We start from the raw sequence: 22742 nt of genomic DNA, 5'->3' as shown, positions 1-22742 counted from the left end.
TATGAGTTGGATAAGCCTGTAATGCTGTAAGGCATTGAGGAACTGCTCTTTCCATGGAAAGGTGGTTTTAAGAGAACTAATACCAAAACAGAAAGTCTGAGAATTTAATTTATTGTAACTTTTTTTTTAATCCTGAAATTCTCTCAGCTCGTGCATGTATGTCAGTGGAGGAGGGGAAGTGTATGGAAAGGGTTTTCTTTTCTGGTTTCTCAAAGCAGGTTCCCGGCAGTAGAGATGAAATAAAATGGATGTGCCCTCACTTTCAGACCATTCTGACCTTTCACAGCCCAAAATCTCTGTCATGTTATGTTTTCTTCTTCTTCTTCCTTCTCCAGCTTCTGAGTGTTTCTGCTCAGAAGGAAAGTTCAGAGGCCTCCTTGAAAGCAGCTCTGAGCACAGCCCAGGAGAAGTCTGTCCGAGCCATCAAGATCTGTCAGCTGCTGTGCAATGTCCATGAGTCCTTCCCAGACCTGCAGCCAGTGATGCAGGAGCTGGGGCATGTGGGTAAGAAAAGCACAGGTTTTCATCCTTCTGTGATCTTTTAGACACGGTTACGGGAGTCTTGGGAAGTTTGAGTGGTAGTGGATCTCAGTGTCCTGGTGGCCTGAGGTCATTTCATGGAACTACCGCCTGGCCAGATGTTGGGGTTGTACTTGCAGGATTTTTACCCTTAACCTACGGGATTTCTTTGGCTCTTCCAGTACTGTCGGATCTGTATGAATTTGGACTTGTGTTACAATCCCTTGACTTCATCTGTATGTCACTGATTGCAGAAAGGTCACATCAGAGTGCACTCGTCTTGTGCAAAGATGACCATGGCGTTGCATTTTGTAGTCCCAGACTAGTTTCTGAGTTTGTTTTCTCATTGTGCTTTAATTTGTTCTTACTATGTATACACTTCACAGAGCAAATGATTCCCTGGGAGGGTCCCCAGCAGTAGGGGAATGTTACATACTGTACTGGTTTGGCAAAGGTATGAATGAAACATATGCAGATAGCAATTTGGTTAACTCCAGAAACAAAAGCATAGCAATAACCATGTGTGAGACCCTGCCCTGAGCTGTGGGATGCTCTCCAGCTGAGCCGAATTGTATCTCTGCATCCGTCATTTGAAGGAAGAATGCTTAACAGAATTTGGTGCTTTAATGAAAAAGATAACAGAGGGCCAGGAAGCTAACTGCAGGTTTGCATTCTCTTGAAAAGGATGCAAATGTGACTTGCTTATTCTGTTTGCTCACATAACATTTTTATGGCACCGTGCTTCCCAGCGCATCCAGATTCTTTGGGCTGCGGAGTCCACTGGGATGTACACAGTGTGGTTTGTATCCAAGCACAGGCGCTGGTTCAGCTCTCTCTGTCCTTATTTACTTTTGGTGCCAGAGCTGCTTAGCTTAACGGGGCAGATTGCTGGGTAGTTAGAGGAAGCAGCTTGTTATAAATGCCTCATCTTTTTTTAGGGGTAGAAGGTTTGTCTGAACATTTGGATCAGGACCATTATTGGTCTTTATGAAGCCTCTTGGCTCTGACACTTGTCATCGTTTTGTGTTTGACAGTGACAGGCAAAGCCAATGTTCACTCTGTGCTGGGAAGGAGCAGAGTGACCTAGACTTGTTAGCTTGCCTGCGTTCTTAAGCAATGGGGAAATGTTCTTGGGGTGGTAGCTGAGAGTGGGTGACTGGGAGCAGTGCGTGTGTGGAAGAAACCGAGGACCTGGACTGCTGCTCTAGCCGTAGGGCTCAGAGAATGGTAGCACATTCTCTGCTCCCGTTTCTTGACTCAGTGGCCTTAGTGGCCTCCCTGAGAGTTGGTCTAGACTGTAGATCCACTATTCATGCCCAGTTCAGATCTAGGTCCTCTCTGCTAACTCTGATGAGAGCTGCCACCAGTCCAATTGGTTTTTCCACCTGATCATGGCTCTGATCAGGATTTCCAGAGAAAAGGCAACTCCTTCTTATCTCCCATTCCTTCTCTGTCTGCTGATGCTGCAGGCACTTGCTTCTCTTCCCTTGACCCTGTCTGACCATGGGATATGCCAGGTGACTCTAGAAGGAGGTAAGCCAACAAGAATTGCACGTGCCTGTGAACGTGCAACCCACCATAGCTCCTGGACACCTTGCAGTGCTTACCAGCAAGGGACTTGGGGAGTCAGCTTGATTGCTCTGGCAGATGCCTGCTTCTCTGGCACCAATATCAAAGAGAGCAGACTGCTGTTACTAAGTGTCTTTGTAGGGCTTCAAGCCAAGGTTGAGACAACATCAAGCAAGAAGTGACATCAAAAACAAGAGCCCTGGAAAAAATGGTTTTTACTTGGCAAAAACATACATTCTGTATGAAGCATCCAGAGTAGGATTGCCAGTTACCAGCCCCTTTTTGGCATCCTATGGATCTTTACACTGAACTTCCATATCCTAATTTCTTAACCAGTCTCCTCAGCACTGTTATCACTACTTACCAGCCCTAAACGTTGCAGGTGGCTTTGTGGATCAATAGCCATGTGGCTTTTGGCATGAGATATGAGTGATAACTGCAGGCCTCCTGTTTGAGGGATGTGAGCTTCCACTTGAAACAGAGGAGATCTTACCTTTCATATGTGCTGCATGGAGATGCATATAGTTTGCATTTCCACTTGAAAACAATAGAGGTAGTTCAGCCCCGCTCAGGACCAAGCTAAGCAGTCTCTTGCTCACTCCCCACACCCTCTGAGGGAACAGGGACAGATAATATAAGAAAAAGACTCGAGGTTTGAGATAAGGACAGGGAGAGATCCTTGAAGTTACCATTACAAGCAAAACAGACTCAACTTGGGAAAAACTATTTATTTATTATTAAAACCAAAGCAGGATAATGAGACAGAGAACAAGATATTAGGTTGATGGTTGGATCTGATGATCTTGGAGGTCTTTTCCAACCTTAAACATTCTATGATTCTATTCTAAGATAACTTCCCCCTACCCCTCCCTCTTCTGGGGCTTAACCTTCTCTACCACCTTCCACCCCTGAGCGGCACAGGGGGGAAGAGGGAATGGGGGTTATGGTCAGTCCATCACACATCGCTTTGTGCCACTCCTTCCTCCTCAGGGGAAGAACTCCTCACATTCCTCCCCTGCTCCATTGTGGGGTCCCTCCCACGGGCCACAGTCCTGCGTAAAACTGCTCCGGCGTGGGTCATCTCTTCCATGGAGTGCAGTCTCTCCAGAACGGCTGCCCCAGTGGGCCCTCCACGGGCCACAGCCTCCTTCAGGCATCCACCTCACGTGGGGTCCTCCACGGGCTGCAGGGGGATCTCTGCTCCTCTGTGGACCTCCATGGGCTGCAGGGGGACAACCCGCTCCACCATGGTCATCACCACAGGCTGCAGGGGAATCTCGGCCAGGAGCCACATTACTGCTCCCCCTCCTTCTTCACTGACCTTGGCGTCTGCAGACGTTCCTCTCACCAGAAACTTCACAACAGGCAGGCAGACGTCTCTCAGGTTCTCTTCACATCTCATCTCCTCTCCACTTCTCGCAGCAGGGCCGGGCCGAGTTGGGCCCAGTCGATCGCTTGGCGGGAGGCCAGAGGGTGAGGCCTGCGAGGCCCACAAGGCTCGTGCCTCCCCCTCTCTGACCCCAGTCAGCTGCTTCACATCTTCTCCTTTTTTTTTCTGTTTTCCCCTTCTTAAATATGTTATCGCAGGGGCGTTATCATGGAACATTCTGCTACCAATTGGCTCGGCCTTGGCCAGCAGCAGGTCTGCCCTAGGCCCGGCCGAGTCCACTGAACAAAGAGGAGCAACTTCTAGCAGTTTCGTACAGAAGCTGCCACGTTAGGGCCCCCCCCCCCGCCCCCCCCCCCCCCCCCCCCGAATAAAACCAGGACAAAAAGTTTTTACATCTCTACTGAACAAAAGAAAAAAAAAATTCTAGTACTTAATTTAGGTGAGCTGAAGCACTTGGAATGCACCAGGCATCCCTGTGGAGGAAATTGCCTGCGTCCATCCCCAACCACACTCAGCATCATCAGAGTAATGGGTTGTTTTCTTTGGTGGAGGTACAATATGAAATCTCTTGGTTCTCCTTGAGTCTGTTCTGTAGTTGGAGCACTTTCACTGTTGGCAGCTGATACTTGCAAGGATGAGGTTTGACTCTTCCAGCCAAGTCTATAACCTCCTCTCTAGCCAGCTGCTTTCCAGGCCTTCGTGCAGTCACTTCTTGGGAGATCATGTTTGTCGAGATAGGTCTCACTTCCAGATCTCAGAAATATGTCTAGAACTCCAGCAAAAAAAAGCTTTTCCTCTGCATAGTCTTGTGTTTAAAAGACAGTTAGCATCTAACTTAGGTCTGAGTCAGCCCCTGGAATTGTTTAACTTAGAGTCTACAAGCAAAATGTCATTGTCCACTAGATTCTGCATTAGAAACTACCATGTGTGTCAGCAACCATTGGAAAGACCTTCAAGATGCAAAGGGGTAGGTGGAGTTTTCTCCCAGCTTAAGCTGAAGTGGGAGACGGGATGATCAGGCACCAAGAGATCTTCTGCTTCTGGAGTCTAATATCTATCAAGAATTGTAAGGAGGGTAGAGCAGCCACCAGGATTACAGACTCAGCAGACCACTTACAAAAGAGAAAGAGAACTCAGTATGAAATACACAATAATTAACAGCAGAGTTTTTCTTCCAGTACTCTGGAGTCCAGTTCTGGAGCCCCCAACATCAGAAGGACATGGACCAGTTGGAGAGGGTCCAGAGGAGGCCACAAAGATGATCAGAGGGCTGGAGCACCTCTGCTGTGAGGCCAGGCTGAGAGAGTTGGGGCTGTTCAGCCTGGAGAAGAGGAGGCTCTGGGGAGACCTTAGAGTGGCCTTCCAGTACCACAGAGGCGCCTACAGGAAAGATGGGGAGAGGCTGTTGTTCAGTAGGGCCTGTTGTGACAGGACAAGGGGTAATGGTTTTAAAATAGAGGGAGGGAGGTAGATTTAGATTAGATATAAGGAAAAATTTTTTTTACTATGAGGGTGGTAGAACACTGTCCCAGGTTTCCCAGAGAGGTGGTGGATGCCCCATCCCTGGAAGCATTCCAGGCCAGGCTGGATGAGGCGCTGAGCAACCTGATCTGGTTGGAAATGTCCCTGCTCCTAATCTTAGGGGGGGTTGGACTAGATGACCTTTGAAGGTCTAACCATTCTATGATTCTTCCAGTGCTGAATGTCTTTGTCACCAGAGAATGGAAAGTGATGCAAAGTCAACAGTGCCAGAGGACCCCACAGGGACCTTTTTGGTGTATGTTTAACTCAGACTCTGTCTTCTCCCAGGGGGCTCAGCCAAGGGCATGGCCAAGGCATGCTAAGTTCCTGCCCCTCAAACTTAATGTGCAGTCGTTTCTTCAGTCTGGTCTTATTTCTCATGAGAGCACATAGGTTCATCTCCAAGAATGGAAGCTGACTGGGTAACATCTGTTGCTCAATGCTGTTCTAGCATGAGGTATGAAATGTTGCCTTCATGAATAGGAGGGGTTCTGGGAGACATCCTGGCTGCCAAGTGGAAAGGGACTGCTTCCCTGATGTAGCAGTGCCAAGTGTCCCCTCTTCTGTTCAGGCAGCAGCCAGCTGGTAGTACTTGATGCCCTTAAAGAAACCTGCAAGTTCAGCATCCTGACACCTGCCTCTACTGTCACATCAGCTTCGCGTCATGCGGTTTAGCATGTCTCCATTCTCCTGTCTTATGGTAGCCAGACTTTGAAAGCCTTTTGAGGGTGTATTCCACTGTCAAGCAAGGTTCCTCCTGCCATTCAGGATGTATATGTTACACTGGCATGGGACTACAGGGTGCAGGTGCCTAGCCGTTGATTTCACGTGATCTTCTTCAGATCTCTTTCTAAACTGTTCTCTGGGAGTAGTAGCATCTGCCTGAAAATGGAGAGCTGTTCCTAGAGCCTCTTTATGTGTTTCCCTGTGAAGGTGGACTGAAGCTGACAGCTCCCCCTGCCTTTGTACCATTACAATCTTGTGCTGTTGCCTAGGCTGAAAGATTGTAATCCTGAACATTTTCACAGGCATAAGAGCAGGAGGGCTGTCAGCCAACTCTTGGCCCACTAGAATCTGTGGCAAGCTCCTCTTCACTTCATCTGACTCAGGTTACACCCCTGCTGCCACGGCACTTCTTCTAGACATTTCCAGTCCTGGTTTCCTTAGCGATCGTATCTTTGTCTGCATTAATCCTGCCCAGCAAGGTGGCTCTTCTTGATGCTTAGCATTTCTGGGAGATTTAAAGATACTTCTTCACTTGTGTCAGAAAAGCTGACAGTGTTGGTTGTAGGGATGTGGGAAGAGACCTTAGAGGTGAAAGGTCTGTATTGCTTTCTTGACCGAGCAGGACAAACTGGAAACCAGTCTTCCAGTCTGTTTTTCTCCCTTGATGCCTTCAGAGGCTGGTGGGGTTGCCACTTGACGTGTTAAGATTTCCCAGCCTGTTAGAGTGTCACCTGTTTGCTAGTTGGTTGGAAATCCAGGGCAGTGGCACTGTGCAGGGAGAACACTTTGCTGTGCTCTTCCCGTAGCAAGGAAGGCAGAAATGAAGTTTTGCAAGCACAGGCTGAATTTCCTGTGCATTGGCAAAAGGAGAAGTCTGCACTCGTTTCCATGGCCACACAGTTGCATGGTTCTCATTATAGCAAAGAAACCAAACAGATCTGTTTGTGTTTTGATTTCTTCCATCCATGCATTCCCTGTGGGTCTTTTCTGTAGACTGAGATCCTAGGTGAATTTTCCAGCTTTTTGAGATGATGGTGTTACAGGGACTCAGAAAAGCAGTAGACTTTGTAAAAAGTTAATGTAATGAGCGATTTAAAGTACCTCAGGGCCCTAACCAGAAGACTCAAAAGGGTTGTAGCAAGATTATCTGTTTCCTTTAAAAGAGTTTGTGTTTGAGAAGTGTTCCTGAGATTTCTTGTAATTAGTGGCTGGATATCCGTCCTCAATGGCAAACTTAGACAATATCATACCTGAGGCTCAGATCTTCAAACACTTAGTCATGGCCGTAGCTTCACATGTCTGAGCAGGAGGCAGATACTTGGAAGCAACTCTTGTTCCTATTTGAGGAGCAAGCTCTTTGGGAAATCTGGCCCTGGCTCTTGCCATCTAATCGGGCTGCTGGTATGTGTGGGTGGAGGAACTCAAGGACCACTCTTTCCTGCATCCTACCATGAGCCGGCACAGGCAGGATGCAGGAACAACCACAAAACCACAGATGCAATGCAAAGAGTAAATTTTTGTTACACCAACTGGGGAATCCCTGAAGCAGCACCCGGGCAGAGGCATACAAGTGGGGACTCGGGCACCGTGGAGCTCGGTCCGTGCTGGAGGATCACCGTATGCCTGTATTTCGGGATTCACGCAGGCATAGTTTACCACTGTGCTTTAATCTTTCCCACAGCAGGGCAGGAATCTCAAGCATGTTTGATAGGGTGCCTCCAGGTCTATCACAGGCCTGTGTTATCTAAACACAGATGTTCTACTTGTCAAGCGCACAACTCTAAACGACGATTAGTATATTAGCATGATATATTTCTACACCTCAGCTGCAGGTCAGTTGAACGTGTTTATAATCCTCCTTGCCAATCTTGTGTTATTTTCCCACAACAGCCACCGCCGTTTTTGGGCAGAACCATGTGCTACCGTTGTGATGGGACAGCATGTGCAATGTGTATCTGTTCTTGCTGTGCAGGGACAACTGTTTGTGTAGAAGCGTTCAGGAGATGGCATACAGGGGAGCTGGTGCCCAGTCCAGCTGGTCACCATCAGCTGCTTTTTCTGCAGGTCTCTTGACTGAGGGAAGTGGGGAGAAACCTGGGATCAGGAAGTGGAAGGTGAACAGTGAATCCCAAGTTGAAGCTCTGGACAAAGATGAGGACAAGGCGGGAGGTGCCAGTGCCAAGGAACCAAAGGAACTCCAAGAGAAAGCTTCTTCTGAGAAGAGTTTTGTCTGCAAAGCCTGCAATAAGAGCTTCCACTTCTATTGTCGCCTGAAGGTGCACATGAAACGTTGTCGGGTGGCCAGAGGAAAGCAAATCCAGTGTAAGGAGTGCAGTGAGATCAAATCGACGAAGAAAGAGCTGGAGAAGCATCAGCTGGAGGTTCACGGGATGGTGGGGACAGCCAAGAAGAAGAAGAAGCGGCTCCCCGTGGCATGTGACATTTGTGGCCGAGAGTTTGCTCATGCCTCAGGTAGGGCTGGTGGGAGCAGGGTTGTTTGGAGAGAGGTCTGGGCAATATGTGACAGTCTGAAATCTCCTCCTCCCCTCTGGAGCTCTGTAAGAGCCGTGTGTTAGAAACATGGCTCAACTCATTTCTCCTGCCCCACTGAGCGCAACTGCTTTCTGATTAGTTCTTCCCTAATTGGTTTTCCACATGGCTTATCAAGGAATAGTGGGGCTACTGGCAAATTTAAAAGCCTCCAAAAATAATTAAGCTGTTCCAGTTCTGCAGCTGGTTTAGCAGGACGAGTAAGAGGAGTTGAGTCTCTTTGCCCTCCCCGCGGCAGCTCATGATATCCTGGTGGACCTCCAGGCTGGAGGACACTAGTGGATGCCTGGTGTCGTGCATGGGCTGGTGGACCTCCAGGCTGGGTGGAGTGGTGCCTCTGTAGCAGGGTCAGGCAGGGATGACACTGGATCCCATCAATGCCACCATGGTGTCCTACCTGCTTCCCCAGGGATGCAGTACCACAAGCTGACGGAGCACTTTGACGAAAAGCCCTTCTCCTGCAAGGAGTGTGGGGCCAAGTTTGCGGCCAACTCCACGCTGAAGAACCACCTGCGGCTGCACACAGGAGACCGGCCCTTTGTGTGCAAACATTGCTTGATGACCTTCATGCAGGCCTCTGCTCTTGCCTACCACACCAAGAAGAAGCATGCTGAGGGTGAGCCTTCCCTGCGCGAGCCCAGCCGTGGGCTTAGGTTGCTCCATCTGCCTCTCTGCCTCCTGGCTGCTTCCTCATCCTTTGGGAAACTCCTGGGCTGCAGGCTGCTGCCAGATCTCCTTCACCCATGTGGTTTTGCCTGCAGTCCCCTACTCTGCCTTTCCCCATCCCCTTCTCCAGGTCCTCCCATGAGCCACCCGGTTGACCTTCCATTAAGGGGATCTTCCTCTTTGTCTGCCTTCCTTTTTTTGATCCTGAGTAGCTCCTCTCCGTCCCCTCACATCTTGACTTCTGTGATGCGTCCTCCTCCCTCTGGTTAACCTGCTTTCTCCCGTCCCTCCCTCTGACTGAATTTCACAGAATTTTACATGCTAGTACTTCTGCTGTCCCCACACCCGCCCCTTCCACTGCCAGGGCACAAGCGTGTTGCAGCTGGGCAGTTTTGAACATGAGACATGCCAGCATGTAAGTACGTCCAGAAGTGTGTAGTACCTCCAGAATCGTAGAATCACAGAGTAGTTAGGGTTGGAAGGGACCTTTAAAGGAAGGGACCTGGCCCTTCCTTTGACCTGTCCATCCTGGCCTTGAATGTTTCCAGGGATGGGGCATCCACCAGCTCTCTGGGCAACATGTGACAGTGTTTACAACCTTCAGCATAAAAAATCTTTTCCTAATATCTAATCTGAATCTACCTCCCTCTATTTTAAAACCATCACCCCTCGTCCTATTGCAACAGGCCCTGATGAAAAGTTTCTCCCCATCTTTCCTGTAGGCCCCCTTGAGATACTGGAAGGCCACTATAAGGTCTCCCCGGAGCCTCCTCTTCTCCAGGCTGAACAGCCCCAACTCTCTCAGCCTGTCCTCACAGGAGAGGTGCTCCAGCCCTCTCATCATCTGCGTGGCCTCCTCTGGACCCTCTTGAACAGGTCCACGTCCTTCTGATGTTGGGGGCTCCGGAACTGGACACAGTACTCCAGGTGGGGTCTCACCGGAGCGTAGTAAAGGGGCAGAATCCCCTCCCTTGACCTGATGGCCACGCTGCTTTTGATGCAGCCCAGGATGCAGTTGGCTTTCTGGGCTGCAAGCACGCATTGCCGATTATGTCCAGCTTTTCATCCACCAGCCCTTCTCGGCAGGACTGTTCTCAATCCCTTCATGCCCCAGCCTGTATGGACACAGGGGGTGCCTTCACCCATGTGCAGGACTTTGCAGTTGGTCTTGTTGGACCTCATGATGTTTACATTGGCCCACTTCTCAAGCTTGTCCCAGTCTGCACAGAAGAGTCCCTCAAGTACCTCCAGATACTTGAGGCCTGTAGTAATTTAATACTCCCTGTGCACACTTGGTTTTCTCCAGCATCGCTAGGACCTTTTTGAACCTGCACTGAGATGCTCTGGCTACCCCAGGAAAGCCTGTTCAGTTTGTGATCTCTCCCCTCTTCCTCTGAAATGGGGCGTGTTCCAGGCAGAGCTCCTCTCCCATTAGGTGCAGGCTCTCACCCTGAGTGTCGCTGCAGGGAAGATGTACGCCTGCCAGTACTGCGATGCTGTGTTCGCCCAGTCCATTGAGCTGTCACGCCACGTCCGGACTCACACTGGGGACAAGCCATACGTCTGCCGGGAGTGTGGGAAAGGCTTTCGCCAGGCCAACGGACTCTCCATCCACCTCCGGACCTTCCACAGTGAGTGTTGCCAGCTGCATCCCCATCTTGGGCAGCCCAGCCTGCAAGGCACGACTTCTGTGGGGTCATGGCAGACCCGTCTGTGCCAGGAGAGGCTTGTGCGGGTGTTACTAGTGCCTGCAAAATGGCTGGGTGTCTTGTGGTGGGATTTTTCCCTCCCAAGAAAAGTAAAATGCTGTAGTGCTTTGATGCTATGAGTAGGGATATCGCAGAGAAAAATGGCAGGGGTGGTTTCCAACAAACTGCAAGCTGCTGGGAACCCACCATGGGAAGCTGTAGGTGAGCAGGAGCAGCAACGTCTGTATGCAAAGCCAAAACTCCAGTGCTAGCTTTTGTCTGGGAAGTTACTAGTGGTTTTTTTTTTTCCCTTTTCTTTCCTCCCTCTGTGAATTCCCCTCTTACTTCTTGTCTTTTTTTTTTTTTCCGTAATTTCTTCGCCCCTGTGGTTTTTGTGGCATTTCTGGATGGCAGACGTCGAAGATCCCTACGACTGTAAGAAGTGCCGGATGAGCTTTGCCACCCTGCAGGAGCACCGCAAGCATGTCCACGAAGCCCACTCTCGGGAGTACCACCCCTGCCCTAGTTGCTCTAAAGTCTTCAGCGCCCCGTCGCTCTTGGAGCGCCACATGGTGACCCACGTTGGGGGAAAGCCCTTTAGCTGTGAGATCTGTGACAAAGCCTACCAGGTGAGCAGGTGCGGTGAAGATTTGGTCTCATGTGCTGGAGATTGCCCACTCCTGCACCAAGATGTCTCTCCTCTGTCCGTATGCACTGAGTGCAGCAGTCTGTGGTCAGCAGAAGGAAAAATTGCACAGAGGAGGCAGAGTCTGTAGGGAAAAGGCAGATCCATGGAGGTAGCTGGTCCGTGACTGCAAATGGCTACATACCGGCCTGTCTGGACCATCAGGAATCTCTTTTACCCAAGTTTCTAGCTGCCAGGAAGTGTAGGAATAAAAATACTTGTGTTGCAAATGGCATGCCTCAGTGGGAGTGTGTGTGGGAGCACATTCCTGCAAGGGAACAAAAATTCATGCCAAAAGGAGACCTGCAGTGAATGAGATGAGGATGAGGGATTCAGCAGTGTTCAGCTTCTTGGGGGCAGAAACAGAAGGGAGGTGTTAGCTGCTGTCCTGCAGGAGGATGAGCAGGTCATGTACCTGCTGGGCACAACTCCACTGTTCCTGTTGCTTTCCATGCGATTTCTTAGTGTTATGATGTCCCTGTAAAATCTTTGTATTGTAACCATGATTTGATCCTTATCATTGCAGCAGTTATCAGGGTTATGGTATCACAACCGGACCCACCACCCTGATGTCTTTGCAGCCCAGAATCACCGCTCCTCCAAGTTCTCCTCCCTGCAGTGCAGCTCCTGTGACAAAACCTTCTCCAGCACTGTTGCTCACCGAAAGCACGTCAAAGCAGAGCACACAGGTAATGACCCGTTCCTTAGTAAACAAAACCACGCGATGACTGCTGGGAGAGGTGTAGTAATAACTCTGACAGGACAAGGTTGTGCATCCTGTTTACCTGCAAATCACAACAGATTCTTTGTATCCTCTAGCAATCTGTTCTGGCAAGTCTCACCTCAGTGTCTTGCAGATCACTTGCTCTTGGCCTCTCCTTTTCCTATCTTACCTCCGAAGATACTCCTCATGTCTGTATACGCGTGTGGTGTTGCTGAAATATTAACAGACCTCTGATCCAGAAGGTCTTGTGTAGAAGACCTTGGGTGCACACTTTTCTGTTCTTGGCCTTGTTTGCAGATGTGAAGTTCCACGAGTGTGAGACTTGCAAGGAGCTCTTCCCTACGCTGGCTCTCCTGCAGGTCCATGTGAAGTGCAGGCATTCAGGTCTGTTATGTTTGCTGTTGTTCACATTAACCTTGTGAGCAATGACTGCTCCTCTCGGTGAGTGATGTCTAAGCTGTAGGTGGGAGAGTGAAGATGGGCATGGTAAGGAAGCAGAGTGTGAGAAAATACAGGTGAACTGGAAAAGCACTGGTTTTGATGAGGCTGGAACATGTTTGTTAAGCTTCTGGAGCCCCTGGAGTCAAGGAGGGATCTGGATTGGCTTGTTACAGCGGTGAAGAGAGCTAAGTGCAGGAGTGGAGATATGAGCGCAGAGAAATAAGGAACTGAAACCCAAGCATGGGGGTTTGTGGAGGACAGAGATAGCGGGAGACTGGAGAGAAAGGGAGTTTAGCACCAGAAAGATCAGAGAGAGACCTGGGCTTAGGGAGACCGTGTCAAGGGCCCTTTGGCAAGTGGACGAGCTGAAGCAAGGCTGTGAGGGCAGTGTGAACTGGCAGACCAGACCACTACGAAAGGTGGGTCCCCAGAGCTGTTTGTGGGATGGCAGGAGAGGAGATGGATCAGGAGGCATTGGAGGGGGCAACCAACAGCAGCCTGAGGTAGAAGATCTAAACATAGCTTCGTCTGAGACGAGAGAGCCCCTGGGGTGGATAATGGGTTTGCGATAACTGAATCAGGAGCAGTGCTGGGTGGTGCAATGGAACAGGGAGAAGAGATGTCTGGGAGAAGGGACAGCTACAGCTGTATCGGATATACCATCCTGGTTTCTGAATGCTGGTGCTGCAGGAAGCTAGAGCTAAAATGGACCTGAACACCTACTAACTGTTTGACAGGCAGTGGTTTAGCCAAGAGAAGGGACACTGGCACACACCATGCCCTGCATCCCTGGTAGGTTTCAGCCCTGTGTGTCCTGGCCATTTGCAGCTCCCTGTGCTCTTAGGCTGGCCCTGGCTGTCACAGCCCAGGCTGAAGGCGGTGCTTCTCCCTGCAGGCTCCCAGGCGTTTTGCTGCTTGTACTGCTCAGCATCCTTCCGCTTCCCAGGGGCCCTGCAGAGCCATGTCACCAGCGAGCACTTCAAGCAGACAGAGAGCACCTTCACCTGCGAGCTCTGTGGGGAGCTCTTCCCCTCCCAGGGCGAGCTGGAGGGGCACTACAGCGCTGAGCATCCCAACGTGGTCTTCTCCCAAGCTGCCACGGCCCAGATTGTGCAGGTAAAGACTGCTCTTTGCCGCAGCCCCCAAAGTTGTTCATCCATCCTCCCCCTCCAACCCTCTTATTCTTCCCAAATCCACCCTGTGGCTCCTGTCACCCCTTCTGCTCCCTGATTCCTCCTCCTTAAAGGGGTCCAGGATGCAAGCTCCCCAGCCCACAGGGCTCTGGGATTTCTGTGCTGGTGCGAGGTGGGCTTGCTGGAGGGGAAGCAGCTCAGTTATAGTTTTCAGGAGCTGAGAAGTAGGGACTGACAGCGTGTGCAGAGGTACCTGGTTACTCAGAGGCACCTCTGCACACAGTGGTGTCCAGATGACATACCCTATGAGACTACAGCTGTTTTGTTGGAGGCTAAATGCTAGGCTTGAACCCAGACTCTTTGTCTTCAGTATCTCAGCCATCAGTGGAGAACAGCTTCTTGGATGAGGGAGCCCAGTGTGCAAGATTCCCTGGGCTGGCATTCCTCCAGTGGGTAATCACAGAGTGTTTATTGTCTACGACTGCTTAGCGAGCTAAATTATAGAAATTTTGTGGAGAGAAATATTTAAATTACTCTCCTGTCTTTTCTTTTGCATCATCGGTTTGTCTGGTTTAGTGTTTCCCATTAGTCTCATGCCTATTTTAATTGCAGACCTCTGGCATGAAGCTAAATGTTATTACCAGAGCTGGGGCTGAGAAAGATGTGGTTAGCAAAGCAGTCGCAGAGAAAGTGGTGCTGTAAGTGTCTGACTGAGGCCATCTTCCATGCAGGTGATTCAGACATCGGAGCAAGGGGCAACAGACCACATCATCTCTTTTGATGAGGCCCAACTCACTGGCTCCCAAGTCTTTGTGACGTTGCCCGAATCCCAAGTGAGCCAAGCTGGCTCTGAGCTGGTGGCAGTGACCATGGAGGACTTGTTTGATGACAAAGTCACTCTGATTTGTGAAGAAACCAAGTGAGAGTGAGCAGTGGGTGCCCACGCATGGTGCTTGGTATCCACTAGACTCATTCAGGAGCTGTACCTCAACATGCTGCTTCAGCGGGGAGCTCAGGGTTTCTTTGGGAGATCAACTACGGGTATGTGACGCTGCAGAAGAAATGGTGTGCAGCAAGCACAGCATGGCCAAGGACAGGAGAGGTTTGTAGATGTTCATGAGGGCCTGGGAAGCCTCCCTGCAGTCAGGAGCTGCCAGCTCAGGCAGGCTGGACCACCCATCCCTCCCATCTCAAGAGAAATAAAGCAGAGGAAAAGATGGGAATTGGGTGTGTTCACGTGTGTTCCTCCACTGCTGTGAACAGAGTTGGAGGGAGGAGACTAGTGCAGGACAAAGTTGGGATGGTATGGGCATGTGAAACCAAAGAAAAAGCTGGCCTGAGAGTTCGAGGTGGAGACTTTTATGGCTGAATCGGTGATGTGCTTGCAGGTATCTGCTACTCTACATGGTGAGTAAGGGCTGCTTTGTTTCTTCTGTTGCTCTCCCTTGTAGCATTGTGCCAGCTGGAGACTCAAGCAGAGACTTCTCGGGAGTTGTGCTAAATGGCTGTGGAGCTGTGTAGGGAATACGTTGTGTAGCACAGATCTGATCCCATCTATGTTTTTGCTGTGGCTGTCCATTACGAAGAAGGGTCACAGGCAGGTCTGGGCATTCACAACCTCTTTGCGAGCAAAGAACCCTGAGATCTCCCACCCCTCCTCGAATTCACTGAGAACGTGCTGAAGCTGCCACGTCTGAGAAAGGAGAAGGAGCTGTGCCTGCGTGCCAGGGCATGCCTCATTACTGGTGTCAGTGGATTGGCAATAACGAAGGTGTTTCTGAGTGTGCAGTAGCTACTGTGATTGCACGTGGATGTTCTCTGTGCCACACAGGGCGTTGCTTTGTAAAATACGTTCAGATACCTACTGTACAGTTTGCTTCTGTGGTGCCAGCGCGATGCAACAGCTTTATTGCAGCACACTGGCCCCTTTAAGGCTAAATTCCGTAAAGCTTTTTTATCTGCAGTTTCCTAAAATATAATCTGATAATTAATGGTTTGCTGAATCCATTATGAAGTGCAATTAGATAGATGCAGGGTTCCTGTGGCTCTGAGGGGACTGGTAGCATTTATCTTCCTTTCTCTCATGCCAAAAGGTTGAACTCTGCCACTGCGGTATTTACATACTGAGCGGTGATCCCTGCCACATCTTGCAGCCCGTGGCCCCGCGGCGAGCAGCGCCCGTTTTATCACGCTGCCCAAAGCCACAGGAGCGCAGGAAATGAACAGATTGGAGTTTTCCAGCAGCATTTTGTGCTGGCTGCTCACAGTCAGCAGGCAGGGATGGTTGTACAGGAGCGTGCCAAGGTGGTTGTGCCAGTGAGATAGTTTGTTGTTCCTCTGACAACTTGGAGAAAAGAACAGCAAGGAGTGACCCCAGGAGAGGCGCCTGGTGGAGCTAATGTTCTGTATCTCATTTTGGGAGTGGGGGGGGGGGGCGCAGGACGATGACACAGCAAGCATATGACCCTGTTGAAGGGCATGTCTTGAAGTCCTCTCACCTTTGTCTTCCTCGATTGCATGCACGGTTTGTCCCCCAGGCTTTGTGGTGACAGTGAAATGGAGGAAGAAGCATGAGGTTAAGTTGCCACTGAATCCAGGAGTGACCAGGAGATGGTGCTCAAGGTCTTGAGGATTAGTGCTAATGGCCAGGTGCCTCTGCACCTTTGCTGAAGCTCCTCTTAGCCTTCCCAGGCCTTACCTAGCTCCTGGGCTAGCAGGTGTGGAGAAACCTTGAGCCGCTGCCAAGCTGAAGGACAGCTCCAAGCCCTGGACAGGACACCTCCAAATCCTGCTTAAAAAAGAGTTTGAAACTGGGCTTGGCTAGGGAAGAACGTTGAAAGTGATGCCTTTTGGCTTTGATCCGTTTGGTCCCTGTTGACCGAGTGTTGTCACAGTTGAAGGTGTAAATCCCACATCAGGTGCAGCTCAGGCTCATGTCTCCTGTTTAGGGCCATCTCTCCTGCCTTTGTGCCCAGCTAGAGTGTGGACGTCTCCTCGGCAGAGTCCTGCCAGCAGCATGCACTCAGCGAGAGCTCTGCAGCTGTACAGAGACCATCGAGCATCTCCCATATCATTATGAGGAGATAACTCAGATGCCCCCATTCCAGTTCCTTCTTGATGGATGAAATATGCACGTCAGCACAAATTGCAGTGTTAGCAACACCTATGTCCTACCCAGAAGGAAGATGCGTTTTCCAGGGCACATCTTGGTCTGGTGTACACAGTGCTGAAGATCTTGTTGTGCTGCGTATTCTTTTTTTCCTCTGTAAAAAACCGTGGAGAATGAAAGATGTAGCTGCACAATGTCATGTGAAGCAATTGGTTGGAAGGGAAGATCCTTATTTCTGAAAATGTGATTTTTGCAGGTCATCTCCAGATGGTGGATGACCTCTTGGGTTATGTTGGGTCCTGTGCCCCTCTTAACCTTGGTGCCATCCTCTGTAAGGAAGCAGGAGCCATTGCCAGGTCAGGCTGGAGCACGGGACCTTCCTGCCCTTCGCTGTGTCCTCCTCTTGCAGGTGCCAGATGCTTTTGGAAGAAGGGCAGAGTGCCTGTAACAGAAGCCTGGAGAGTAACAGCCTGTGGAGGACATCAGATCAGTTAATGATTTATATATCTCCATGCATTAATTGATGCCATTTAGGGTGCACGATTAAGCTTGTGACTATTAGGAAATGTCTGTTTTCTGCACAACTTTCGTTTTCACCCGGTGCAGGATCCTTTGGAAGAAGGTAGGATACCACTGGGTACGGCAACGGCTGTGAGCAGCCCCCACTTGCTGTTTCCCAATGCAAAGTGTGATTTTGCAGCCCCAAGGTGCTATTTTAACACAGTATATGGAAATTCTGTGCTCTGGAATTTGGTTTTGGTGTGGTGGGTTTTTTTTTTGTTTTTTTTTGTTTTTTTGTTTTCTTTAATCCAGCCAATCTGTAATTAGGTGCAAAGATGCTGCTGCCTTGCCCAGGAGTGAGGGATGGAGGTGGCAGGAGCACGGAGAGAGCTTGGACGTTGCTTGAAGCCTCTCCTGGGGGACAGGAGGAGGAGAGCAGGTATCATGAGTCTGAAAACCCTTCATGTGAGTTGGGCAAGCCCTGGCTGCCGCTGCGCCCTGGCTGATGCTGATGTCTTGGCAAATTTCATTATCAGTCTGGCAGGCTGCCAGCACATCCCCAGTGAATTCAAGCACTGGAAAAGGGGAGCGACGTTTTCAACGGCCTCCAGCTCAGCAAACGCCAAGCGGTGTTTCGCACGGCAGAGGCAAGACACTTCAGCCAGAGGGAATTCCCTCTCCTGAACAGTGGTGGTTTGCTGCACATGGTGAGAGCTGAAGCGCTTCCCTGGGAGATGGGCTCAGTAACCTTTTGTTTTTGGGAGGAGTAGGCTGGCTAAGGGAGGGGGCTCGGCTGCCTCACCAGCATCGGTTAATGCATCTAACCCCCCAGCACAGTCAGCAGTATGGTGCCTTGTTGCAGTAAGTCACCGCAATTCGTAATTTCCTGTGTTAAAACAGTAATTCCTTTTATTGAGTCTTCAGCCAGCCTTCTGCATGTGATGAGAGCGCAAGCAGAAGCTCTCACTTTGCCTTCCCTGCACTGTTTATGATCACTCGAAGCAGGAAATCTGCCCAGGTTTCTAATCATATTTAAGCAAACCTGATAAAGTGAGCTAGCTCTTAATCCACTTAATACGAGACACATGGATGCTGTGTAGCGCCTGCTATACATAGCTCTCCTCTACAGATGGGACCGGGGCCAGGAAGCACCCATGAGTCGGATCATGGCACCTGTTTTCTGTGACCTGCAAGGAAACAGAAAGTTCTTGCTGGCAAAGCATGTGGGCGAGACAGAGGCTGGAGGAGCAATAAGGAGCAGTGGGGATCCGAATTGCCTGGCACGCGGGCGCAGTCGAGCTGTGTGCATCTTAGCATCGCTAAAGGTCAGGCTGTGTATCTGGGAAGAGAGGATGCTGGCTGTGCGGAGAGAGGCGGAGGCTGCAGTCAGGATGTCTGAAAGCATCCTGAGGTCTGCTGATCGTAACCGGAGCCGTGAGCGATGTTTGGGGGCTTTAGTAGCTGCTTTTGTCAGAAGTCGGGAGGTGTTTACTGCTGCCCCCTGCTCTGAGCATTGCTGCGGCTAGTTGTCATTCCCATACAGCTGCTCACCCACAGCCGCCTGTGACAAGTAAATGACAAAGTGGAGGCTGTGCAGGCAACAACTACCAGCACAAGTCAAGGGCTGGAAGATCTGCCTTACTGCATGAGAGGGCAGGAGCTCTAATTGCTCTGCGTGGCTGAGGAATGACCTGGTGGCAGCCTTCACCCGGTGCCAGGGGACTGTGTTCACTCCCCATCTCTGTACTCTGGCAAAAGCAAAGTGCTGAAGGGCATCAACACTGTACAGATGTACTCTTACTAGAGCACAAATGCTTGGATTTGCCTTCTTTCCCTTTCCCTCTTGGACACCCTTGAGATGCCCAGCATTGAGGGCAGTCCACACAGCGACCTTTTCACCTCTAATGTGAGCAACTGATCCCTGTCTTGTTCCTGGGGAGCTCAGGGTCAAGTTTGCTGGCCAATATTTCCTTCATCCCCTGGATCAGGGATACTTAGAGCTCTGCAGCATATGAGAAGCTTGGTCTGGGCAGGCTATCTGCTTATGTTCTTCTGTGTGCTTCCCAGACCTTCTCCCGCTGCCCCAGAGCCTCTTGCAGATGGGGAGGGCTGGTCGGGATGGGTCTGTTGTACACATACTCACTTGGAGCATGAAATAGCTGCCAGCAAATGAACCTGTCCAGATAGATTAGATCTAGCTGGTGCCATGCAAAATCATCTCGGCCCACAGGTCTTCGAGCCACTGGAGGCTTCCTGCCAGAGATGGAGTTTGCTGTCCTCCTCTTGGCTGTAACAACGTGAGTAAAGCCCTACCTTAGGTTTCAAACTGCCTGTGGAGATAATCTGTGCCTCTCCAGCTGTGCAGAACCTGCTAATGGGCATGAAGATGTCTTTCCCTGACATGTGAATCTGGCCTTCTCTGCCCAAGGCGGCCATGTCCATATGCCACCTACTCTATCGTGTTGGCTTTTTTGGCCAGCACTTCGGTAGGGTAGGGTTGAGCTCCAGCCCTTGCCATCCACCCTTGTCTCTCTGCTCTGCTGTGGTTCACTTGGACAAAGCTTCCCTGCAGGTTCACCCCAGCCCTCCACCCGGCTTCCCCTGGGCTTTGTCATCACCCGGAGCATCTTTCCCAAAGCTCATCCCACGGAGACAGTGCATCTTGGCGTACGCTTGCTGTGAGCTGAGCCCTGTGGAGGGCTTTGCTGTCTGTAGAGGCTATACGTGGGTGCATACCTGTAAAGTCTCCAGTTGCTGGTAAATAACTCTCGTTCTGGCGTTCTTCAGGAGTCGCAGGGAGGGCTCTGTGCTAGGTGGAAGATGGGTGGGATGGCTGGAAGGACCCCTTGGCAATTACAAACGTAATTGTTTGCCTTTATCCAACTTGCATTGCTTTCACTTGTTGCAGCCCAGAGGCTACAATTGAGACAGTATTGAGAGCAGGGCCATCCTGGCAGTTGATACTTAATGCAGTAATATTACATTTGTTTAGCCCATTGCACTTCAAACCTTGTTTCTTTTGTCTCTGAGCATTTAATAGCTGTTGTTACTGAGCTGTCCAGTGATACACGGGGCTTTTTCCAGCATGGTTACAGATGGTGGTGAATTTGGTGATATGTAGCAGTAGGTCAGATGATCCCTGTGGTGTTTGTGAACTTCCATTTATCAACAGTCTGTTTCCCTTGCAGCAAAACTGGTCTCTGTTAGCCGTGAATTCCCTCTGCAGCTCCCTACAGCCTCTCTCATCGACTAACCCAGATAATCCTCTGTTATCTGCCACATCTCAGTAGATCTATTAAACACACAAAAGTTCTGGTGTCCTTGTGCGTAGCTGGGGTAGGTTGCAAGATTTTAAATCCCCCAGTGCAGGATACTGTCAAAGTTTTTATTGAAAGTCTGAATAAATAAACCACTCTTACTCATCCATTTATCAGTGGTTTGAGAGGGCTTTTCTTTTTTGGAGGTGAGGCATTGCTGTTCGCTTGATGGGCTTGTTCAGGTTATCGGTGATGCAGCTGACCAGGCGTTGATGGAGCTGATGGTGACTGGCTGTGGGATCCCAGGAGCTTTGCACGGTTGGGGTTTGGTCTGCCTACAGCTGTAGTGGAGGATGAGGACAGGTAGGACTTGCTTTGGGGATTCACAGTGACTGAAGAAACTGAACCATCAGCCCTGCTGTGTGTCCAGACCCTCTTTGCCTGTGTCCCTCTGGGACAGGAGACTGCCAAGCCTTGGTAGGCTCTGTCCCTGCTTCTGCTTATTCTTAGGAGGGCCAGCAGAGCAGGTAGCACAGAGAGCACATTACTGCTGATAATTCTCATTGCTGGTGTGTCCCCCCCTTCCCATTTCTCACTGCAAGAGGCTCTACTGCTCCTGCATGCCTAATGCAAACATTGCAGAAGGATGATTCAGCACTTGGTGGAGAGAATTGCAAATGCCTTGGAAATTATTTTGAGCATCTTGGAGTGGCTCTGGGAAGCGACGTGGTGATCAGAATCCCTGCGCTCCTCCATGTGTCAGCCCGAGCAGACATGGGATACAGCCCTGGGACAGCCTGGCATGCTGACGACTGTTGTGTTCCTGCCTCTGCAGCCTGCCTGGCTGCTTACCCCGTGCCAAAGCTCTGCAGCTCCATCGGGGATCCTGAGCTCCCCTTTCCCCTCCAGGGAGCAGGCAGCTCACCTTGCTGGAGTGACCAAACACAATTTCCTTTTTCTATGTCATGAGCCTGTTCCTGGGGCTGTGCCCCTGCCAGGTGCTTGCAGGGAGAGGTTTGTTGGGAGCAATCGCTTCCCCTGAAGGGGGGATTACTCAGACCTGTAATTTGAGGGAGTAATTGTAATTGGCGTTGGTTTAAATGTGAAAGCAGCCAGGCCATCTCCCATGATGGGGAAATAGAAAGAGTCTGAAAGCATCTGGGATCAGTGGCTGCAGGCCAGGGGGATGTATGCAGCCCTGAGCTGGTGATGGGCTCTAAGCAGGGCTGTAGGATCTGTCTGACCCTTGAGGACACTGGCTGAGCTCTCCTGGCTCAGACATTGGCATCTCCAGTGCTCCCAGAGCCCCTCTGCGCTCCCTGAGCCCACCACACCATACCATGAACGTGCTGGGTGGTGTTTTAGGGGGAAAAATGCACTACTGGTGCTCTGGAGACCTCAAACAAGTCTTTGGGGTCAGGAGCCCAGCAGCTTAACCTGCAGAAGCTGTTTGGCTTGGGAGGGGCTTGATGAGGGCTGGAGGGTTCTCCCTCCCCACAGTGTGGGGAGCCATCCCCATCCTCTGGTCTCGATTGTTTGGGGCAAGTCTCTGCTTACCGGTGGGTTGCTCCATTTTCTTCTGGCCTTGCCTGTTGTGTCCCTCTGTGCTTTCAGTGAGCTCTCGTTGTGGGTCTTCTTCCATGCTCTGTATGTGGGGCTGCATGGGCTGGGCAAACCTGGACCAGGTTTCTCCCCCCAACTCTGTGTAAACAGGGCCAGAAGAATTGTCTGCTGAGGCCAAGTGCCTGCTGCCGTGTCCTGGCATTGCCTGCCGGCCCCATTGGTGCTGAGTGTGGGGGAACCAGCCTGGAAACTGCCCTGGAGGCAACAGGGGGGCAGTGGCAGGGGGTCAGCATCTTCCAGCCAGCTGCCTACCCAAGGGATGGTCTAGAAGGGCATCTCACGGGCATGTGTGGGTGCCATGGTCCACGCCCCTTGCTCTGCCGTGGATGGCTCCAGCAGGAAAGGGGGAGTGCAGGGGAGTACTCGCAGGAGGCTGCATCGGCGCTCGGTCTCGTAGGAGGAGCAGTGGCAGGGCAGAGCGGCTGTTGCTGGGCAGGATGATCGAAGAAGAGGATTATGACAAACAGTGTTACCAGGGAGTGCTTTCCCCCCTGCTTTTTCAGATAATGCAGAACACATCCACGGAGACTTTGTCTCAATTTTCCCCAAAAAAACCTTTTGCCTGTGATGAAACCTAAGACATCTCCAGCACAAAGAATTCAATTTGTTTTTTGTTTTTTGTTTTTTGTTTTTTGTTTTT

The 22742-nt window shown here is 50.6% G+C and overlaps 1 protein-coding gene across 12 annotated transcripts in view; it reads left to right on the top strand.

Moving 5' to 3' along the window:
- The window catches only part of ZBTB40 (zinc finger and BTB domain containing 40), a 48862-nt gene extending 28210 nt beyond the window's left edge, over window positions 1-20652 (top strand). For 6 of the 12 annotated variants that reach the window (XM_086764292.1, XM_086764291.1, XM_086764295.1 and 3 more), the window contains 10 exons: window positions 336-504; window positions 7790-8197; window positions 8685-8891; window positions 10408-10572; window positions 11044-11258; window positions 11841-12003; window positions 12336-12422; window positions 13375-13595; window positions 14344-17343; window positions 17550-20652. In XM_086764292.1, coding sequence (XP_086620418.1) covers window positions 336-504; window positions 7790-8197; window positions 8685-8891; window positions 10408-10572; window positions 11044-11258; window positions 11841-12003; window positions 12336-12422; window positions 13375-13595; window positions 14344-14535 — 1827 coding nt within the window. In that variant the 3' untranslated portion in view covers window positions 14536-17343; window positions 17550-20652. Of the gene's footprint in view, window positions 1-335; window positions 505-7789; window positions 8198-8684; window positions 8892-10407; window positions 10573-11043; window positions 11259-11840; window positions 12004-12335; window positions 12480-13374; window positions 13596-14343; window positions 17344-17549 lie in introns of those variants that run through there. The other 6 variants (XM_086764296.1, XM_086764298.1, XM_086764299.1 and 3 more) reach the window with 6 other exon arrangements.
- Window positions 20653-22742: the final 2090 nt, after the last annotated feature.

This window comes from Chlamydotis macqueenii, chromosome 21, assembly GCF_036417535.1.
Source record: "Chlamydotis macqueenii isolate bChlMac1 chromosome 21, bChlMac1.mat, whole genome shotgun sequence".
NCBI classification, from domain to species: Eukaryota; Metazoa; Chordata; class Aves; order Otidiformes; family Otididae; genus Chlamydotis; species Chlamydotis macqueenii.
This window is presented reverse-complemented; position numbering and strand designations above follow the sequence as displayed.